Source organism: Gobius niger (genome assembly GCF_951799975.1).
Source record: "Gobius niger genome assembly, chromosome: 20".
In the NCBI taxonomy this organism is placed as follows: Eukaryota; Metazoa; Chordata; class Actinopteri; order Gobiiformes; family Gobiidae; genus Gobius; species Gobius niger.
In genome coordinates this window covers 16,850,775-16,872,823 of record NC_136871.1, presented here as the reverse complement: position 1 = coordinate 16,872,823, position 22,049 = coordinate 16,850,775, and the positions used below count along the sequence as shown (strand labels likewise).

At 40.5% G+C, this 22,049-nt stretch overlaps 1 protein-coding gene across 2 annotated transcripts; it reads right to left on the bottom strand.

Annotated features, from left to right (window-relative positions):
* Positions 1-4,958: 4,958 nt before the first annotated feature.
* On the bottom strand, positions 4,959-16,081 carry myg1 (myg1 exonuclease; the record flags this gene model as incomplete). 2 transcript variants are annotated; one of them, XM_079579176.1, is made up of 8 exons in its annotated part: positions 4,959-5,433; positions 10,879-11,060; positions 11,268-11,390; positions 12,677-12,826; positions 13,324-13,483; positions 15,131-15,243; positions 15,748-15,869; positions 16,042-16,081. In XM_079579176.1, the coding sequence occupies 7 exons, from the start codon at positions 15,838-15,840 to the stop codon at positions 5,238-5,240; spliced, it is 1,017 nt and encodes a 338-aa protein (XP_079435302.1). In that variant the 3' UTR covers positions 4,959-5,237. The 2 variants fall into 2 exon arrangements, with proteins under 2 accessions (XP_079435302.1, XP_079435301.1); XM_079579175.1 differs by lacking the exon at positions 16,042-16,081 and having other exon boundaries at positions 15,748-16,020.
* Between the last annotated feature and the right edge of the window lie 5,968 nt (positions 16,082-22,049).

Sequence of the window (22,049 nt, the reverse complement as noted above, 5' to 3'; positions counted from 1 at the left end):
ATGTAGCTAAGATAATACAAAAATACAACAACATTTTTTGGAAGGGGATTAGGAACCCTTTACTGAAGAAACTCGAGGTGAATTCTATTTACACGACCAGCCGTAAATCTAATCCACCTTTGTCCTTTTCGGTGTTTGCCATAATTTCCGTCGCATGTACAATGATCGTACATCAACACTGTGGTTTTCATGTGTTTGTCTTTAACCTGTCTAAAAGTAAAGGTCTATAATATTTATGTGACTGCATGAAATCAATATGCAGAGAAAAAAACGACATGCGTCTGTAGATGGAGGTCAATCCCACTTCTCATGGGCACACATTACCATATAAATAACATCACCATGAAAAAGACAATAAAGATCCATACAGTCTACACGCACAATATGTTCAATATGATTCAGAACGAGCTTTTATGAGAAGTGCATCACCAGAATAACAGTGCAGAGGCGCCCTGTGGAAAAGGTACAAGTCTGACAGGAAGCCTGGCACTTCACATCCCTCAGTCCTCTGCCTGATCTGCTCCTGTCAACCCGCTAAAAATGATGACATTTCCACTTCTAAATTTTGCAGCTGTGGTGAAATGCATCTTATGTTTACAGCTGGGGTTTGTAAAAAAAAAAAACTGTCCTTCAGCAATTTGATTGTCTCCTCATTCACCAAAAACAGTATTGCTGAGTACAGTTTTTAAGAAGTAGTATCGCTGACCTACACGACAGTCAAAACAGCCGCAGAAACTGTATTGTCTCAAAATGTCAAGATTGTCAAAGATCTACATCAATAAAAGGCAGTGATTGACAGTCGACAATGGCATATACAATAAAAGCATGTTGTTTATTTGCATATCTCCACCTCCAACAAAGTGTAATCGTGGAGAAATGACTCTGGACTTAAAGGCCCCATACCTGATTTTTTTGATTGCAAACAATGAAAGAGGAAGCCACTAAGATAAGATAAGATGGTACTTTATTGATCTCACAGATGGAGAAATTGCATTCGATGAGAGAGCATCCGGCAGCAGCACCCATTCAGTGCGCACCACTCTTTTTTTTTTCTTTGGCGAAAGATCGTTGTGTCGCGGTCGCCATCTTCACTGTTTTGGTCACAGGAGGAGCACTGGTTGATGGGAAATCTGTAGATGATGACCATGGCGGTGGAGCTCTTGCGCTTGGCCACGATGTTCTTGGCCACACAGGTGTAGTTGGCCGTGTCGGACAGACGCGCCTGCTTGATGATCAGGTTGTGGTCCACGGTGATGTAGAAGTTCCTGTCCTGTCCACTAAATTACCAACACGGAGACGCTCATGCATGCTTTTATCACCAGTCGTATCCACTACTGTAATGCCCTGCTTTCTGGTCTTCCCAAAAAGAGTATCTCAGGTCTACAACTTTTATAAAATTCAGCAGCTCGTGTCCTGACGTAGACCAGGAGGTGGGACCACATTACACCGGTTTTAGAATCGCTGCATTGGCTCCCCATGTGTTTCAGGATCGATTTTAAAGTTCTTTTAATGTTTTTTTAAATGTCTTAATGGTCTTGGTCCTTCTTATCTTTCAGAACTGCTTTACCTTATGAACCTTCACGGCCGCTTCGCTCCTCCGGCAGGCGTCTCCTAGTTATTCCTAAAGTCAACAAAAAGACTCATGGTGAGGGGTCTTTCCAGTATTACGGTCCTGGCCTCTGGAACGACCTGAGGAGGAGCTCAGGGCTGCAGAGATCGTTCATGTTTTTAAGAGCAGGCTCAAGACCCACCTTTTTAGCTTAGCTTTTAACTGACTAATCTATTTATTTAATCCTAATATATAAATGTACATATATGGGAGGTTGTGCCAGGCGTATTGTTTTAAATGTTGTAATCTGTAAAACACTTTATGATACCTAGCACTTTATAAATAAAGTTTGATTGATTGATTGAAATTAAAATGTTAGATGTGGTCCAAACTCTTTTGTAACTTTCCTTATATATTTGTAGCATTCACATTCTTTACAGGGACAAGTTTATAGACACAACTTGCAGGGTCACTTTATAGGGTCACTTTCATAAAAATGCTGGAAAAATAGCCTGAAAGTTCATGAGATGTATTCAAATATTGTGTAATTTCATGCAAGTGTTTGAGTTTACAATACAGTTTCTCAAAGTAAAATCAGGTAAAGCTCCTTTAAGGATCAAAACTGGAGCAGGTTCTGTGTCATATTAACACTTTCACTAGGACTTGGAACAGTGAGAATCATCTTGTATAACATGGGTAAAATCTTGCATGTCAGACATTACAAGAAAGACAGAAGCATGAATAATGTTCTGCACTGTGTCTGGTCTTGAGCAGATGGAGTGAGAGTAAAAGAAGGGGAGCTGTCCTTGCAACAAGCCTGCCATTTTCCTGAGATTGAATTCACTAACAACAGGTCAGGCTGGGGCCAGGTGTTCAGCTCAAACTCTCAGTAGGCTTTTTCCACTGTGGCGAGCTGGGACTTGCCGGTGCGGTTGTTGTGAAAAACGCTTACGACACAGTTAGAGAGTATAATGCAAACGGAAAAGCATCCATGCTGACGAAACAAAGTATTAAAAATGTTGCCTTGTAAGTAATTTGGGGGGCAGGAAATGGCTTGCCCTGGTCTATTTTGTTGGCTTTGTAGGCTGGGAGAAGCAGATCACAGAAAATACAGAATAGCAACAAAAATCTTCCAGTCGTAGCACAACATTTTATGAAAGTCTCAGGATATATATTTAAGTCAACTCTCCTAATGTTACTTTTTACGCTAACATTATCCATGTTAGTGGAAAAAACATGCATAAAAATCTACTATACAAGAAACTAATAACATAATAGGCATTTGGTCCTCTTAAAGGAATAGGCCACTGTTTTTGCATACTGAGATACGTTCTTACCTGAGCTTAGACGAGTTGATGCGTACCTGTCTGGTCTTTATGCGTGTGCTCAGTAAGGCAAAATGATCAAAGATGTTGTTAACATTTAGCCTCTCCTTCTCTCCTCTATGGGGCTGAATGGTTGTGAAGTTAGAAGCCACCAAGCTCTTCCATATTTTCCCTATTTAAATACGGTGAGCAGTTACACGATCCAAGTGTAGTTGCACAAAATTAACCATGTCGATTTCTAAATGGATAAAAGGGTCACTATATTGCAAGGCGTAATAATACCTTAGGAGCACTTTGACTGCACAGACATCGAAGAGCTCCAAAGGTATGATTACGCCTTATTGTATTTTAATAGGGGAAACGTGGAAGAGCTTGATCGCTTCTAACTTCACCCCCATTCAGCCCCATAGAGGAGAGGCTAAATGCTAACAACATCTTCAGTCTTTTTGCGTGACTGAGCGCATGCATGAAGACCAGACGGTTAGGCATCAACTTGTCTAAACTCAGGTAAGAACATCTCTCAGTATGGAAAAAACGGTGGCCTATTCCTTTAACCTGCTATAGTCTTAATCTTCCATAGAGCAAAGTATTGAGCACGGCCGTCTTAATCAAAATATAAGACCATTTCTCGACAGTCATATAATGCGAGATATTCAGGTAAGCTTGAACTTCACTAATTAATGGCTTGCCTCAGCAGTAATCTTAATTAGGATCTTATAGCCCTAATGTGACTGTAATGCTTCCAAATCTATAGATTATAAAGGAGCTAAAAGGACACTCCACCTTTTAATGTCATAAATGAGTAACTATCCCACGTTAATGCTCGACACACCTTCACTCCAATTGGCTTTGTCTCTCCCAAAGTAGCTACTTTGTCAGTAGTTGGCCGTGACTACAATACGAGCTGCGTGATGGCTCAAGCCGGACAAAATGGATATGGATTGGATTGAAACCTTGGCACTGGTCCAGATCAAAGCGGAGCTGAGTAATACCACTTAACGGTGCTTGTCTGAGAGTGAAATCTTGCATGGCTAGATGAAGGTATAGTTTCAACATATTTATAATTAGATGCTAATCAGCGAACACAGTTATTGCTGAAAACTTAATATAACTGTATGCTGAAGTGTCTAGGCCAATATGACTGTTTAACACGCGCTGAGATGAATCACTGCAATGAGCGGATAGAGATAAAAAGGGTAAAAGGGCAACTTTTTATTCTAATGGAAAAGTAATGAGAAGATTCAATACACATCGCAAATGTATATCATAAATAAAGCGTGTATAGAGCACAGCCCACAGTCTGTAACCTGGTCACGACACTGCCCCGTGTCATCTCTTTTGTAAAAACGTTCACTTCTCTTTAATCAGGACTCATTATTGATGCTTTGATCTTGTAGGCGGCGATGTAATGGCTGTACCTCTAGACAGAGCAACAGTTACATGTCAGGGCAGTGGAAAGGTAAACCCAGAGTCCTTGTGAAAACAGGTTGTTTTTCTGGATACTTTTGTACGTCTTTACCATGTTTTTGTGGAGGTTTGGTGGATTGTTTACTTTGAGGGTCCAAAATGGTCCTGAAGAAAGCAGCTTTTTGAAGGTAAACAAAATGCTAGCTTATCGGTTAAACCCATTTGAGACCAACAAATTTCTTCTTTTGAGACACTGAAGAGGCACCAAGAGCCCACAGCTGCAGCGCAGTGGAAGCATCACAAGAAGAGCTACAGGAAACAACAAAGGGACAAACGAGGAGGTGGTGAAAGACTGTTGTGGGGCGAAGGGAGCTGTGCAGGAGGAGGTGGAGCTGATCAGCGCAGGACACCACACTTTGAGACGGGGACAAGCCCAGGAGGCGGTGCACCGTTTCAGAGGAGATAGAGGGCAGCCAGGTTTCTTCCGAGTGCTAGTTTCCCCGACCTCCAAGGTCATACAGGTCAGGTTGACACACAGTGGCAGCGCGGCTCAGCTGCAGCAGCCCAGGACTGACATCTGAACACTATTTTGTTGTACGCTTGTACAATGACAATAAAGCACTTACTTGTGCATTTGGCGAAAGAAATACACATCAAACTTGTACACAACAACCATGATTTATTTGAGGGGGTTTGAATCGCTTACAGTAACTCACAAAGGCATTTAACATATGGGTATAAAAATCCTTTCAATCATTACACCTTGTTAAACAGGTACTTCAGAGAATGGTCCAATTTTCCTTTTTGGCAGTGCCATTTGAATACTGGCACACAACAACAAAACAACATTAATCCTGGCTGGGACACACTTACTGCAAGACGGTACACTAATATTTTAATCCATCCTGACTGATCCCACTGGACGAGGTGCGTTGTTGGCCGTCCTCTGCGGCGAATCAACTCTTTCCATTCGCAGCAGCAGTGCACTGGGCAGCCGCCTGCAACGTCCTCCGGGCCATCTCCAAGGCACCTTCCTGGGTCTTGTTGCCACCAATAAAACCACCCGCATGGACGAAGATGCACTCTTTAATGCCACTGAGCTCTGACAGGGCCTCGTCTCGAATTCCACGCCACTCCTCCAACAGGGACAACCTGGGGGGATGTAATAAGGGTTGAATATGTGTCATTGGAGTGTGGATTTGAAGTAATCCACCCTCCTCCTCCACCACCACAACATGGGCTTTATTAAATAGGACAGTTTAACACGGAAGCGGACAAAGAGACACTCAGCAAATGCATCATGTTTCAGTGGTTTTCATAAACATTCTGGATCCTCAAACACGTGTGCTCAAATAAATGACTCTCTGGACAATTTCAGATTATTCAAAAGCTGAGTTACTTTGCCCTCTGCAAAACACACTTCCCAGCCTCCCAATCGTTCGGGGACTTTTGCACAACATCTATGGATGACCGACCGACCGTCTTATGACCATCAACTGCAGCGGGGATTTAGGATTTACTCCGGTCTTTTCAGATGTCATGACCAGGCGCAGCCCACTGCAGTCTGTTCAGCCTCTGTAAATAGGCCAATAAAAAATCAGCTCTATTCTTCTCCAGTAATGTGGAAAATCACGCACCAGCGCAGCCATTCTGGGGCCCAATGGATGAGGTGCTGAAGTCAAAAGGCAGCCTTACTAGAATGGGGGAAGAGATTGACTCAGGCTTTGTGGATGTGACCTCTTCGACTGTGTTTGGCGGTGGCTGTATGAAGGGAGAAATTCATAAAAATGTAGACCAGCTTATTTATCTGCAATGACTTTTACATTGATCTAAAGCTCTGCCAATTGTCGACAGTGCATTTCAAATTGGGTAATAAAATCCCCATTGACTCCAATTGATATTCTTTTACCGATGCATTTAACAGTATTTTTTTCTGCCACTGAATAGAAAATAAATACCGCATCTTCCAGACTACAAGTCACACTTTTTTGGCAGGGGTCTTATGTGATTTTTTTTTTCTTTTTTTAAAGGGGCTAGATGCAAGTTGGCCATTTTATACTCACTACTGCCACCTCAGGTCATACGTGTAACTGCACCTTCTATATATTTCCAATGTTTTTGTTTGGTTCAAAAACCACTCCAAATCCTCAGCGAATTTGCAAAACACCCCCTTATACAACACCCTGAATCTCATTTCCGACCACAACAGGTACCATTACGCGTCTCCTACACGTTGTTATTGCTGAGATCGCCATATGACAACACGGGGAGAACGCATTGGCAACCTATAATCCCTGTTAAATGAATCAACCAATCGATAGCCTCACAGTATGGCTGGAAAACAAGCTCTAAGAAAGGTCAAGAGGGCTGTTAATGAGCGGAGGAGTAGGAGGGGATCGTTGTTATGACAATGAATGCAGGAAGCGCAGAACCTCAAGATGACCCGTCTAAAAATAAGACCACAATTAGCAAATTATTTTCCCCTGGGAGCAGGACCCACAAGACTTTACCATGCCATAATGAGAGACTCCCCTTTTATTAGCATGAGCAGCCCCGACCAAGGACAAATGGACTCAAACTTGGGACACATATTTCTCTGGATACACGGTTTATACTGTATAGTCTACACTGATGGGGACTTAATACGGGCAACAATAAATTTAATTATAAAAGGTTAAGATTATATTTAAGGGAAGGCGTTTGAATTCTCTCAATTGTGGATATTATGATCGACATCTTAACCCCCACCTGAACCGAGCACATTTTTCAAGGTTGGCTTGACCCAAGTATAAAAGCTTCTTGAAAAAAGTGTCAAAATAGAGACAGAAACAAGTAGAAAACGAGGAAGAAAACAACAAAGCATCAAACATGTGAGAAAAATTCAATAAAAAACCCACAAAAAAGCAACAAAATAGTGGCATAAATTAGATGAAAAAGAATGTGACAAAAAGCAACGGCAACACGGTCACAATGCAAGGAATCCTTTAAGATCAGTTTGGTCTTAGCTTTCAAATGATTAATTGCACTGCAGCCTGAAGTCTGTAAGCTCTAGTCAAGAATAAAAAGCAGAAAAAAAGTTTGCTGAATTCATATCATGACTTTGGATAGCAGAAAAGCAAGAGCTCTGAGGCACATTGTGTGCAAAGCAAGTGGACTAAAATTGGACCACGCCAATGTGTTTCGATAACGTCTTCATCAGGGCAGTTTAAGATTTGAGTAAAGTCGAACTGGAGAAGATGCACTCATTTAATGCTAATTAAAACTGTAATTTGCATTGTTTTGTTTTCTAACCCAACAAAACCAACACATTTGAGATTGTGAATTTAAATTCTGGTCTTTTTAGTAGAACTTAAGTGGCTGTGGCTTCAATTAAAATCTAAAATGAGGCACCGTTTGTGAAGAAAATGTTCAAGTGTTTGTCAGTGAGTAGCTCCACAAAATCTCCATCTTGTGTTTCACAGCAGGGCTGGACAATATGGCGAAAATATAAATTGATCGATTTCAGGTGTAGCTGATTCATGAACTTACATCGTTATATATAAACATCAAAGAAACAATAACAAAAATCCCCCATTGTCTCGTCCAAACTACAAAATCAGAAGCCGTTTCTGCAAAAGAAAGATTGAGATTGATCAAAGTAGGGATTGCAATTTGGATTAATTGCCCAGCTCAAGCTCACAGTGTGGTTAAGTATCCATAATCATGCACACTTTTTGACATTTATCCAAAAAGAAAATTAGAATTCGTAGCTCCCTCCAATTTGAAATGATGGACTTTGCAGAATGTAACAGCATCACATGAATGCAACCCATTGGCTTTTTTTTGTATTACGACATAAAAGGGCAATAACATGGCTCACGATTCAAAAGCATGACATGATAGCTCTGTGGCCTGTGGTCCCAATCTGTAAGAAAACCACACATCTCCTCTCCCTCGAGAATCTATACATTTCTTAGTTCAGTCGATCGCTGTCAGCTGTCGCATCTATGCAGCACATCTCCAAGGAGGAACAATTCTCCAAGTCTTTCTTCCTCCACCTCACATTTCCTTTGCTCTGTGAGGCTGATAAAAATAGAGCCTTTCCCCCGCAGGTGCTGTAGCAGGGGCACAGGTGATAACAACACCCCCTTTGGCAAGCCCAGCGCTTTCCTGCTGGGTCGAAGCAGGCCGCCCAGAGACAGGACCATCTGCAGCAATACTTTTCATATAAGCCATTGTTCCTATGTCGCTCCCAACTAACTGCCATGTTTGCATCGGATTAAATCTTTGAATCTCTACGAACCAAAACATGTGCCTGTGTTTTTTACTCGAAAGAGCAGTCGCCTGATGAGATTCGGCAGCCGAGTGGAAAATGTCCTCGCGGAGGGAACAAGGGTGCGAGGGGAAGGGAGGGGTGCGCGAGAAGACGGCGAGATAGGAGAGAGCGGATGAGGGAGGGGCGGCGGGACAGAGAAAAAAGGATTAATGGCAAGAGAACGAGCGAGATTGGAGAAGAGGCGGGGGTAAAAGGAGAGGCGATTATTGGGCACAGGCTGAAGAATATGTATAGCAGTGCACTGAAAAGCTAGTAATAAAAAAAAGTGATGAAAATAGAAGGCAGAGGAATAGTCACCGAGTCAGGTCAGCTCCAAATCAAAAAGAAATTTCCCACATCTTGCCGTTAACCGAGAGCTCGATGTACTGAAGGGGCCCCCCTGCTGTTCCCAAGCAGCCCTGCGCCAATAATGAACAAATGAAGTGCCTGACTGTCAGAGGTAACATTTAAAGAGCAGAGGTCACACGGACGAGTGCACCGTAATCCTAAGACTCAGCGGGGGGCTTTTGGAGCTTACAGGAAGGCATCCCATTTTTCAAATTTGTTCAGTGTGAGCCATATTTGAACGCTACACGGTCGTTCTCCTCAAGGTTTCTCCTCCTTTTCCCCCTCGCTGAGAAGGAGGGTCTAAAGACAGGGGACACCAGGGAACTATCCATCTGTTGCTTCACTCCAAGACACAAACAACAACCATGTACAAGCGTAGTGTCTGTCATTACTGTTTGAGGACTTTACAACCAGACTGCACACTTGTAGAGAGAGAAATAGTAACCAGACCAGAAAAATGACACTGATCCACTTCACCACTTACAAGGACAATCAGCCGTCGTTAGCCTGGAGCTGCACTCAGGCGACTGGGCTGTATTGATAGACTACGGAAAAGCACAAATCACAATCAACCGCTTTCACGTCAGACTTCTGTGATTTCGCGGATAAATTAACTCACTCAGTAAGGACGCTGCCGGAGAACATTCAGCTCAAGATCTTAAGTAAGGCTTTACTGCTTTCCAAGAGAATACTTATGGCCAGGCTGGGATTTGGGGGCAGTGTCTTGCATCCAGAGGTGTGCAGAGAAGAAATTATTCACTTACGTAAGAATAACATTACTTAAAAATGATTTTACTCAAGTAGAGGTAAACGTGCTGCTAGTACTGAGTAACAGAGCGTAAAAGCCCCGCGCATCTTATAAAAGACAAACTACAAACTATTTCTCCCACTGTTAAAGGAATAGGCCATCGTTTTTACAAACTGAGGTTAAGTTGAGCTTACCTGAGCTTAGACGAGTTGAAAAATTAATCAAGTCGATTTTTGAAGCGGATAAAAGAGATGCTATATTGTGAGGCGTAATAACACCTTAGGAGCACTTCGACGTCCGCGCAGTAAAGTGAGATACTACTTACTGCGTGGACGTCGAAGTGCTCCTAAGGTGTTATTACGCCTCACAATATAGTACCCCTTTTATCCACTTCAAAAATCGACATGATTAATTTTGTGAAACAAGTGCGACTAAATGGAGACGAAAACACAACAAAAAAATCGATGAAAACGCAACAAAAAAGTGATTAAAGAGCAAAAAAAGCCACAAAAAGTGACGAAAACATGACAACGAAGCAACAAAAACACAACAAAGCGCCTCAATAATGAGACAAAAATGTGGCAACAATGTGACAACAAAGCTACAATCACGTCTGTAGGTCTTAGCTTTCAACTGAGGCATTACACTGGTGCTCTCCACTCCAGAAGCTTTTTTAGATTTGAGTAATACCGAACTGGAGAAAATTCGCTCGGTTCAGGCGGGGGGAAGGCTGAGGTGAAACCCTGTCTATGTCCTGAGAGAGATCGATGGTCCCATAGCACTTGAGCACGGGGCTCTCCACAATGAAGACACCAGCATGTACGTTCCCCTACCAACCTCCACCCACTGTAGCAGAAAATACAGTCTGTAAGGTAAATCTTTCAATAGAATTAACACAAGTGAATGATAATAAGCAACCAGAGGAGTAGATTTCTATTCATTAACTATGAATACGCTTCAGCCAATGGCCAAAGGCTCTCCCAACAGAATCAACTGCAGGGATGTGTTTACATCCATACAATCCTTCAGGGGAGGTGGAGGAAAAGGCTCCACAAACAAGTGCCTGGAACTAATCATCTCCCAATGGATTTCATGAGCAAGTTAGTAACTCACATCACAATGATAGTGAGCAAACTTATAAAAGATAAGTCTAAATGATCTATGAGTAATATTTTTGAGAGTGTTTAATTGGTACAACTCTGATCACCTGTTCTGGAAAGTGTTGAGACCCGCGGGAACACACTGAATCCTCCAGTGTCCGTTCTGATCCGGGTACAGGATGAATTTGATTGGCGTCTCAACCTGTAGCTCCTTCTCCAGCGCAAACAAATGTTCCTTCCAGGGACAGCCGCCCTGAGAGAACATTAGCACCTCTCCACTGGGGTCCACCTGGAAACAAAAGAAACACAGTGAAATGGCAAAACACAATCAGCAACAACTAAGCTCTATGTGAAAAGAATCATTTCAGGAAATAATGAGCACAATTTCATGCTCTCTGATATTATTAAAAGCACAACACTTTCATTGAAATTATGTAACAATCTCTCTTAATTAACTGAATGTCAATAATTACATTTTTATGCCTGAACTGTGTACCTTCTTCCTTTGCCTAACAGCCTCCTCCACAACAGCACGAGCCGGCAACCAGGACGATTTGTAAAAGTCCAAGCGGTCCAGGAACTCTTCCCCAACCAATGCCAAAGCTTTCTTGAAACCTTCCTGAAAAAAGAGCGAAATTAGCAGGAAGACAAAAGGTTGGATCCATTGTCCACAACCATCAGCTTAATTAATGAGAAGTTGGAATCAGTTACAGTTTTCAATCTTTACAGCAACTTTTTAAAAGTTCACTGGGTCAAATGTGAAACTAATATATGATATAGACTTGTGACCTGCAAAGTGACAATGTCAAGCCTTTGTTTTGTTTTTGTTTTTTTTGATGAATGGCTTACAGTCCATTTTCAAAATATTCAAATTTTCACAGCTTCTCACAGCTTGTAAAAAAAAAAAAAAATTTATATTGTGAAAAGGACGATGTTGTCGGCTCAAAGTGTCACCCTCTCATCAGCTAATGAATCCAAAACACCTGCAAAGGGTCCACTGAGAGACCATTTAAAGTCTCTCAGTGGGGAAGACTGCTGATCTGACAGTTGTGCAGAAAACGAGCATTGACAAGAGCAAAAGAACTTGGATGTTCTCAAAGTGCTGTATCAAAGCACATTAACAGAAAGTGTGGAAAGGTGCACAAGCCGCAGGGATGAGCGCAGTCTGTAGAGGACCGTCAGGAAAAGGCCATTCAAAAGTGTGGGGGACCTTCACAAGGAGTGGATTGAGGCTGGAGTCAGAGCATCAAGAGCCTCCACCCACAGACGGATCCTGGACATGAGCTTCAAATATCGTATTCCTCTTGTTGAAGCATCCTGGTCTTCCATAAGACATCATTAAGGCAGTAATTCAAGTACATATGCATAAATTCTTACTTTTATTTTTATTGATTTCATGTAATATTCTAATCTTCTGAGATTTTGAATTGAGTTTTTACAAGCTGTAAACCAAAATCATCAAAATGATAACACACCAAGGCTTGACATTATGTCACCACACTCATTATATACTTTGCATGTAATGAGTCAAGATCATATATTATTTTCACATTTTCAGTTGAATTACAGAAATAAATGAAGTGTTTCAAAATATTCTAATTTTCCATGTTTCACCTGTATATGATTTCAGCAAATTTAAAGTAATCGTGACACCGTTTGAAGCATCTGCAGCAAAGGGTCAAATGCAGAACACAGAATTTCAGGGATAACAACAAAAATATTTTTACTAATACTACTACTATCACAGGACTGTTTCTAAGCAAGCCTGAGATACGAACTGTGTGGGGTAAGGAAGTCTGGACCTCTCCATATATAGATATTATGCATTTATTTACATTTATTATACTTATTTCTAGATAAATAAAACAGTGAGGAGCTTGTGAATTACAGCTTGCTTGCACACACCTCTGTGTCCTGGCTCTTGCTGTTCCAGCGGGGATTCAAGTAGCCGACACGTGAGCTCAGCGTGGTGGAAACGCTGTACCGAGCCTCGCCCTCACACTGGGAAATGCCGTTGTCCACAGCATCCACTTCCTCCACGAAGTTTTCATAAAGCTGTTGGTGTTGGGATAAATGTTAGATTTACGTTACAATAACAATAGGATGTTGGAGCCGTGCACATTTTTACAGATTGAGCAAGTTGCACTAAACTGTTATAAACTACATGACATTTGTTTAACTCAATATAACATCCAGTATTTTAAACTAGCTTGAAAGGAAATCACATGGGTTAAGTCGTATTTTGTTTTTACAGAAATCGAAAAGGCCAAATCTTTCTGTTTGCAACTGATTGTATGTGGTAAGGATGTTTTTTAAGATCATTTACATGTTTCTAAACTGCCAGGGCCAATTTCATATTTCAGTGCAAACAAAAATGAATCTGAAATGACTCCCATTTAAATAGTGTGAGAAAAGGACAGACAAAGAAAGTGCATCAGCGCCAGCCTTACAAGAAGGATTTCTTTAAGCTTAAAAAACCTTCACTCTTCACCATCAACCTTGCAGGTAACCAAGTTCCTGTATTTCAGGCGTACATATATCTCCAGCCTCACCTTGTCATAGAGCACCTCCAACTGCCGGTCATCCTCCTTCAGCTGCGTCAGTTGGGACAGCACGCGCCTCCCAAAGTGCAGGTACACCAGACCGGCCGAACTCAGCTTGGTCACCCAAGGCTTTTCAGGAAAAAGGCTGTGGTAATTTTCTGAGAATGTTCTGAAAATAGCAGCAGGAAGGAAAATTATAAGAAACTTTATAAACTGTTTCAGTAAAAGGTGAAAATAGATAAGTATAGGTAAAGGGAAGGAGAAATCTGGTGCATGTTTTTTTTGATTTATTCAACACGTTTCGACACTTCGGTCTTTTTTCAAGGCAGTGTAACTCAGCTGTACAAAATTCAGGTTTAAAAAGCCGTCAGGTCACGTGAGCTTTTACGGCGGTTTTACACATAAGCATCAAAACATCAAATTTATCATAGGCAAAACAAGTACAGATATAAAATGCACATATATGAGATGTAGGTGTGTTCGAACAGCACCCGTCATCTCAAATAGTTTATGGTCTAAATACCCATGTCCAAACTTTGAGCTTAAGGGTGCACAGGAGTGAAACGTGTAACAAACCTCAAGTGTTGAGAAAGGCCTGTCATCATTATACAAAGCAGCCGCACATAAGCCAATATCCCGAGTCACAGCGCCACACGGCACTGTTCATCATCTCACACACCTGAATAACTATCAGAAATCAATATGCAGCTGCATGGGGTGAGCCGGCATCGACCCCATGAGAGATGAGAGTGTGAGCACACATAACATTCATTTAGGTCATATATAAGCTTCTCCTTAGCCATGTGTGCTCCAGCACTGAGCCTCTCGGATGGTCATTTAATTCAGGCATAATTAGGATGGTTAGGCTGCAGCCCAGCAGAGAGCAGATCGTCAGATGAATGAGTGACAGACCAGGGAAGTGGGGGTAATCACAGCCACTAAAGGCTAATTGGCCGAGGAAAAGGCATTTCTAGGATGATTATTATAAGATGAGAGTAAATGACCGTTAAGAAAAGAAAACAGCATGAAAAGGTGCAGCACCAAGGAAACATGTCCATTATCAAAAGTATATAGAAAGAGTGGAAGTAAAAACAAAACAATTTCAATAGCTAATAAGGCTAACTTCAGGCTTCTACATAGTTAGATATCAAAAGCATGGTTGGTGTAGTGTACAAATGCTTTTATCACATTCCTTCAGTGCTGACAGTCGTCTGTAGGATTCATTGTCCTTAAAAAATATAAGTGCATTCATTAAATACTGAACTATCTTCTCTCTGCTTTATTATATTGGTTTTGCTTTGGCCTGTTTGTGTAGCGGCTGCTGAAATGAGCCTTTAATGATTTCCTTCTTCCGACTTCAAGCACCACCGCCCTCTTACATTCATCACTGACATCACATGCATCCCTCTTCCGCTGTTTCATGTGAGTGACAAGCACATTCTCATAGGACCCCTGACAGTGTTGTGGCAGCCTCTGTGCCTCGTGACCCAACAGTAGGGGGTATCCAATTGAAAAAGCACCAATTATCACTAACCACCTGCCAGGAAGAGAAGCCAAGGCATATCTTTATCCACGTGGTCACAAAAGCAACCTCTGATTATCATAAGGACACTAAACCGACACCTGGAATAGAGACGATTACAATACGTGACCTCTCCACTGTTTGCAAAAATGTCAATAAAATGTATGTTTTTAAAAAAAATCAAACAAACCAAAAAACATGACATAATTGTACCATAACCGTATAATAAATGTTTGACCTGGGTGTATGGTTGTATCGTTATATGTATTATTGTTACATTATCATATTCTCTACCTCTGGTGATGATCATAGCGATGGGTTTTAGGATCAAACACTCCTCCAACATCCACCACAATATCACATTCTGCCAGCTGTGCTGGATCCCGGGTGCGAACAATTTCAGCGTTCTGTGGAAAGGAGGGGAAAATAAGGCAACTTAAATATTTTATATTGTTATGTTATGAATACTCAAGTAACTAGACTTGACTGGACTGACTTCATGCGTCTTACGTGAACATTTATTTCTTAGGCAGCCAATTATATAACTTATAATTAACATATTAACTGCCTTAATAAAAGTTGTGCTTACTTGCTTATACATTTTCAATCCTCTTGAACATTTTTGGGGTAACTGAATTTCTACTATAATAAATTATTACTAAACTAAAACGCTTTAATGTAATTGCTACGGCCCACTGCACTATAGCGCCATCTTGTAATTATGTTCTGCAAGCGCAGATGCGGACCGAAAATTAAATATACATCTATATTTATCTTTTGCTTATAAAAACCCAAAGAGCAACATGCACGTTAGAAGTGCAAGTTATTTGTTGATGATAAAAACAACATGTGCGCCTACGTTAGGCTGATGTCACACGTAGAGTTACTGTTCAATGTTTGGCTCTGCTCACCTTGTACTCCGGGAGCTGGCGAAGAAAGAAACAGGCGAGGACTTCGTCACAATGAAAAGTGCCGTTGTGAGTACCGATCTTTTTCACCGTCATGTTTTCTGTACGGGCTTTCTTTGCTGAACCTGACATAGATCGATGTATGGAGAAGTTACGATCAGGAAAGAGGAACGAATGTTTGTAAACTTCTTTAGCTTGTTGTAGCGCCAATGTATTCCTAAATGTCTTATTACATATAGATATGGATAACACAGTGATTTTGTTATAACTTAACATAGAATACGGGAGCAAATTTACCCGCGTGAGATTTACCGGGTACGGACCATTGAGACCGACGTACCTGTTTCCTGTCCGTTTGTTTTATCAACCGGAACAAACAGTGACACTTACAATATAAGATGTTCCACTTATGACAACCGCCTAATTTAAACTGTTTTAAGATTCAATTTACTTCCATGAATCTCATGAAATATCAAACTGAAATTTGTTTGACCCCGTAATGCATTTTATTTATTTTATTATAACACCTTACATTTTTCACGTTTGTTTTGTTTACAATGCCACATGTATTCTTGCCAGTTCTGCTCTCGTTTCTACGAGAAATTGATATAAAAAATTGTTCCCGTTTGGTCTACGAATAAAGAGTCTGTGAAGGCCTCATTGCTTTCATTTTGTCAAAATGTTTTGACAGCAAGTGCATTTTAGTAACTTCCCGTAGTTACACACTTACTTAAGTTGATCAAATTATCATGAATACTTAAAAAGCAGAGCGCGTGTTCACTTCACCTTCTCTCGTACCGCAGTAGTAGAAGTTCTTCATCTGTAGACGTTGAAAACAGCAACAAAGGTAGGACAAGATCCACCAGGTGGCGACGTAGAACAATATATGGACGCCTTCATGTAACTACCTCGTCCATGAGATGCTCCATTTGCATTTTGAGGTAATTGTATCGCTTTTAACATTCAAGAAAGCGCTTTTGTATCATGTTTATAATGTGTTAATATATAATTACAAAGACAAATGTAATTTAATCCCTTCTCATGATGGCTGGTGTTTTCTTCTTTTTTTTTCTTCTTTTTTTCTTTAGGCCTCAGAAATCCAAGCCAAGCATAACTTTAGTATAATATCATATAGTAAATAGCCTATACTGTAAAACATGTTTTATGTTAATTTATAGTTTTATATAAAAATGTAATTGTGTTATGTACACTTAAAAAAAAATCTAAAACTAGGTATAAACAAGATTTGCGGTTTATGTGACAATAAAATTAACCAACCACTAATAAAAATGGGCATTTTTAGCCATTTATCTGAAAACCTTGCCCTATAAAGATATTTTGTGATAATTGCTATGACACAGTCATTGCACACGGATCAGTACCATGGACAGCGCACAGCGAAGGAAGGGTAAAATAACCTCTTCTTCTCTTTTGGTTGTTTTTGAAGTGGGAATGTTTCTGTAATGACTTAAATTGTATGTACTAACTTAAACTAAATTAATAATTCATTATACAACTGATGTACAATCTAGTTAAGGGGCATCTGAGATTCAAACTGCAGCAATTTATATATATATTTTTTTGATGTATGAGTCATGGTCAGAGTTTGGATGAGAAGCGCAATGCGCCTGCCCCTAACAGTGCTGACCGGCCAGTGCTAAACCTCATTGGTTTTCCCAGCATCACAAGATGCAGTCAGGGGAGGTGGCAGTGAAAACGTCACAGTGCCTGTGATTTTCCTCGCGGCTTCCAGTTTTACACACAACGATGATGGGAAATGCGCCTGCTCCAGCAGCCTTAAAAGGGAAGAGCAAAGCAACGCACAATCAAAGAGTCAATGCTTTGCCATAGGGTGAGTGCACATCCCGTCCCCTGTGAGATCCTACAGTGATTACCACAAAGAACAAATAGCACGCCGTGTTTTCCTCTTGGGTTGATCAAAACCCGAGCAAATCAAAACATGACTGACTGAACATTGGCAATCTTTTTCAAAAAGTTACTTTTAAGTTTCTCCAAATTAAGTATTGAGTGAGCGCATGGTCATTAATAGTTTTGTTAGTTGTTTTTTATGAGAATACATTAACACATATATTCTGTTTTTAAACTAAGGTGAAACAGGAAACAGGTGGTATGAAATTGCACTAAGGTTAGATTATTGTTGTGTTTTGGAAAAATCTTGAGAGACAATTTACATATTTGAGTTCTGCTGTGTTTTGCCCTGAGTGAACGTGTTCATTAGCATAACTGTTCCCTCAAACCAAACATAATGAGATCCAAAGTGACTTCCTCTTAGCTCGAAGAAAGAGACCCCAAACAAATGCCTAAAAACGATCAACATAATTATGAAGTCCTTCTTGTAACAGCTGCCGAGTTGCTACACCCCAGGGCATTTGGGAATGTGCTGTTAATCTAATGATAATCTTGAGCACAGTTTACACATAGTATCTCTTTAATTACTGTGTAATTATAAAACCGGCAATTACATGGCCGTAGTTTACCAGCACAGTAGCATTTGTAATAGACCCTCTTTATCAGCAGACTTAGATGTAGCCTACAAGTGATGCCCCCAAATGCACTCTAATGGACATGGAATTGTTGTAATTAATTAATTAGTGCTTGTGAAATACAGAGCTGGAGGATGCTATAGATTTACTTCTGTTGATTATAGGTATGCCTTCATGTGACTTCAAAACATTTTAATGTGTGGACACAAGAGTATTCCAGCCATAATATGAATAAGAGCTGACATTGCAACGTAAATGCTGTTTTAGAATATCATTAATATGGTAAACTTATATAAATACGGAAATTAACTATTCCACTTGTTACTGTGCATGTAAACACCTTGGAGTATACAGAATATCTTTCAAAAGTTCATTTATTTCTGTTATTCAACTTAAAATGTGAAACTAATATAGACTCATTACATGTAAAGTGACATATGTCAAGCATTTGTTTGTTATAATTTTGAAAATTGTGGCTTACAGTTCATTTTCAAAATATAAAAATGTTATGAGATTTTTAATACAAGCTGAGCCATAATAATCAAAACAAATAAAGGCTATACATATCTCACATGCAATGAGTCTATCATTAGTTTCACAGTTTAAGTTGAACAACAGAAATGAAAGCACATTTAACCATATTCTAATTTTCTCAGTTTCACCTGTACACTTGTTTTAAACATGATGCTTAATAAGAAAACAATATGCCAGGTAAACACAGTCATTGAAGTGGTGGGCAAATCAGACCAGCCTGAAATTGCCTTTGAACTGCTAAAATGCAGATGTGCTGACATAGTTTCTGGATAATTAGCCTATGTCTGTAATCCTCATCAAATAAAAACTGTTATAAAGTCCTGTCTTTAGGCTCAGGCTATGTGGATCCTCTCCATCTGAACTTCTGACGTCAGATTGAGTAATGTCAGACACTCATAGGTGAGACTTCCAGTGCTGTATAGAGTCTGTGTGTGGACAGCCGGGTACAGTATGTGTGTGTGTGTCTGTGCATTAAAATGCGTAGAGCATCGCTTAGTGTGAGTCACCCCCTCTCTCTGCGCTCACACCACCAGCAGCATCTCACTGCAGTCACCGTTAACTCTGCGCCTCTGCCTCCACTATGGCCAACCGAGGGCTCTGTTTCCACGGCAACTGGCAGTATGCTCCACCCACTCCCTCCCTCCGCGCCTTCTACCCGCAATTCCTGGCAGAGACCATGTGACTTTCAGAAACGCTTCTCCCAACCTGCCTTTATTTGGGCCCACGCACAAAAGGCCAAGTGAGACTGAGTTAAGGACCTGTCTGCTGTGTGTGATGTAATGTGTTGTTAATTAATAGTTTTATGAATGTTATATGTCTCTCATTTAGGGTTTTTAAATATATTTCAATCTGTAAAGCACTTTGTGATGCACCTGTGTATGAGAAGTGCTTTATAAATAAGGTTTGATTGATTATACATCAGATTTGTTTTATTTGTGATTTTTTTACTTTATTTGTTCTGCTTATTATTATAATCCCAGAATGTGTTTATTTCTGACCAAATTACTAAGTCGAAGTCTTTTTAACTGTATTTTAACAGTAGTTAAAATGTTTGAGCAAGTTTTGAGAAAAGATCATTATTCATAATTAATTAAAAACATTTTGTAATTTCACTTTTATATTTCCTTTCAGATTTTGCCAGGGTCAAGTACTATCAGTTGGTAATGTCACCTTTAATCACAGCACTTCTGTGGTCGCTGAGTGAGTATGTGTATTATCTTGGCCCGCAGTTTTAATTTGTATAAACCCTCTCCTGACTATTTTGCTCCAAGGCTCTCAGAGGGCTGCCAAGCTGTTATCTTACTGCTCAAGGGTTTCAAAGGGAAATCAAAAGCATGTGTAATCCCTGCCTGCAGCAAATAAAATAAGATTGCTACAATTGGTTTGGGAACCAACTCTTTTTAAAATCCCAATTGACAATAACAAACCACTATCTTCAGAGAGAGAGAGAAAAAAAGGTGTATTTTCAGTGGAGGGAGTAAGGATGAGATTCACTTAAAAATAATAATTAAACAAAATAGTGTAAAGGCAACATGAGCTGCATCCAGATCCATTTCTAAATATAAATTCATTGTTCTTCACATCATTTCCTCCCTGATGTAATCTTTGCAAGGTCAAGTGATAAAACACAACAAATCACTCAGGAAGTCCGTGAAATAGAAAGTCCCGCCTTGATGCTGTAGTGATCTCACCTTAATATTGCCTCATTGGCTCAATTGTTTCCTCTGAAATCCGCTGAGACCTGAGACTGACTTATGTGTGTGTGTTGTGTGTGTCCTATATGTGCACGTGCACGCGTCTCAACTTTATGAATGAAAAGTGTTCGTCCGGAGCTGCAGACAGGAGGTGAGATCATCCTGTGTGTTGAAATGGAGATTCCCTCGTCCCTCCTTCTGACTACCCCTTCTGCATTGGCGCCAATCTTAATGAGCCCATTGATGGCGCATATTGATGAGCAGAGCAGTGCTGGCAGGCTGACTAATGACCTGGTCCCCTGTTTTTCTATATCACAGATAAATGTTTTTGACCGACTTGAAGTGACAATTATATGTGGTTCTTTTGTTTGTTCAGCCTCACTGGATTGGATGATTGGCCACCTATTCATTGGGGTGTGAGGGGCACTTGATGTGGATCCATAAATAGGCTTCCCCCACACCTCCACAACCCCCAGCTTCTGCATCCAAGGACACACGCCAACCACTTCCACCTTTGACTGAGGCAATCTGTGACCACTGGCTCCAGGCCGACAACATACTTTATCACATGACATGCTTATTAAGAGGCAAGTGCACACACACACACACACACATGCACACCCACACACACGCGCGTGCTATGTAAATGTATTCCTCCATTCCTCTCGGGATCTTTTCTTAAAGCTGCACTATATGAATCAAACCGTGAAAGTTGTTGGTAGTTGAGTAAAATCCCCTCCTGCACTTCCAGACTGTTCTCTTGAGCAAATCAGAAACTCGTCTCAGCCAGCGATCATAGCGAGACAGAGTTGAGAGAACAGAGCGGACCGCCAATGGCAACACAGTGCTAATTTAGCCTCTGACTTCTTCATTCACATACACACTATATTTTGACACACAACAGCGCACATGGTCTATTATTCTTTCACAAATGTTGTGTTTTCAATGTAGCTCTGTGGTGCCAAATTAAGTTTACTCACAAGAAAGAGAAATCATTTGATGACCACAGCTTTAAGTCTTCTGCTAACTCCCTCCTACACATGACGAGGCACAATGCCAAACAATTCACCACTTAAACTGCTATTTGGGTGGAAAACACATAGGCAAATGCATAATAGGTAATGTAACAAGCAGGAGGCCTGTTGTCTTTAGTGAAATGAGGGTTTTCTAATTTACTCGATTAGTCACAACGTCATTCATCCTGGCACAGACTCACCATCAGTTTGCAAAGCAGAGAAATACTTTGAATATTTGAGCCTTTCACAAAGAGCTATCTATAACATCCCTAATATATCTCAAATAAAAGATTAATAAAGTCAGAGTGCTTCCATCTCGACAGCCTTAAGGAACAGAAAACGATCAAAGTTTCTGGAATAATAAAAGCAGATGGTGTCATAGGACCTTACTACATGTATAATTTATAATACTAGAGCTTTTGAAAATACTTTTGTTCAAGGACCTTTTTTCATTAGCTTTTGTCCTACTGCTAGAATTAATTTAACCATGGGGAAACACCACATTTAGTGAACAGATTCATCAAAGAAGGGATTTTATGGCCAATATTCGTTCAGTT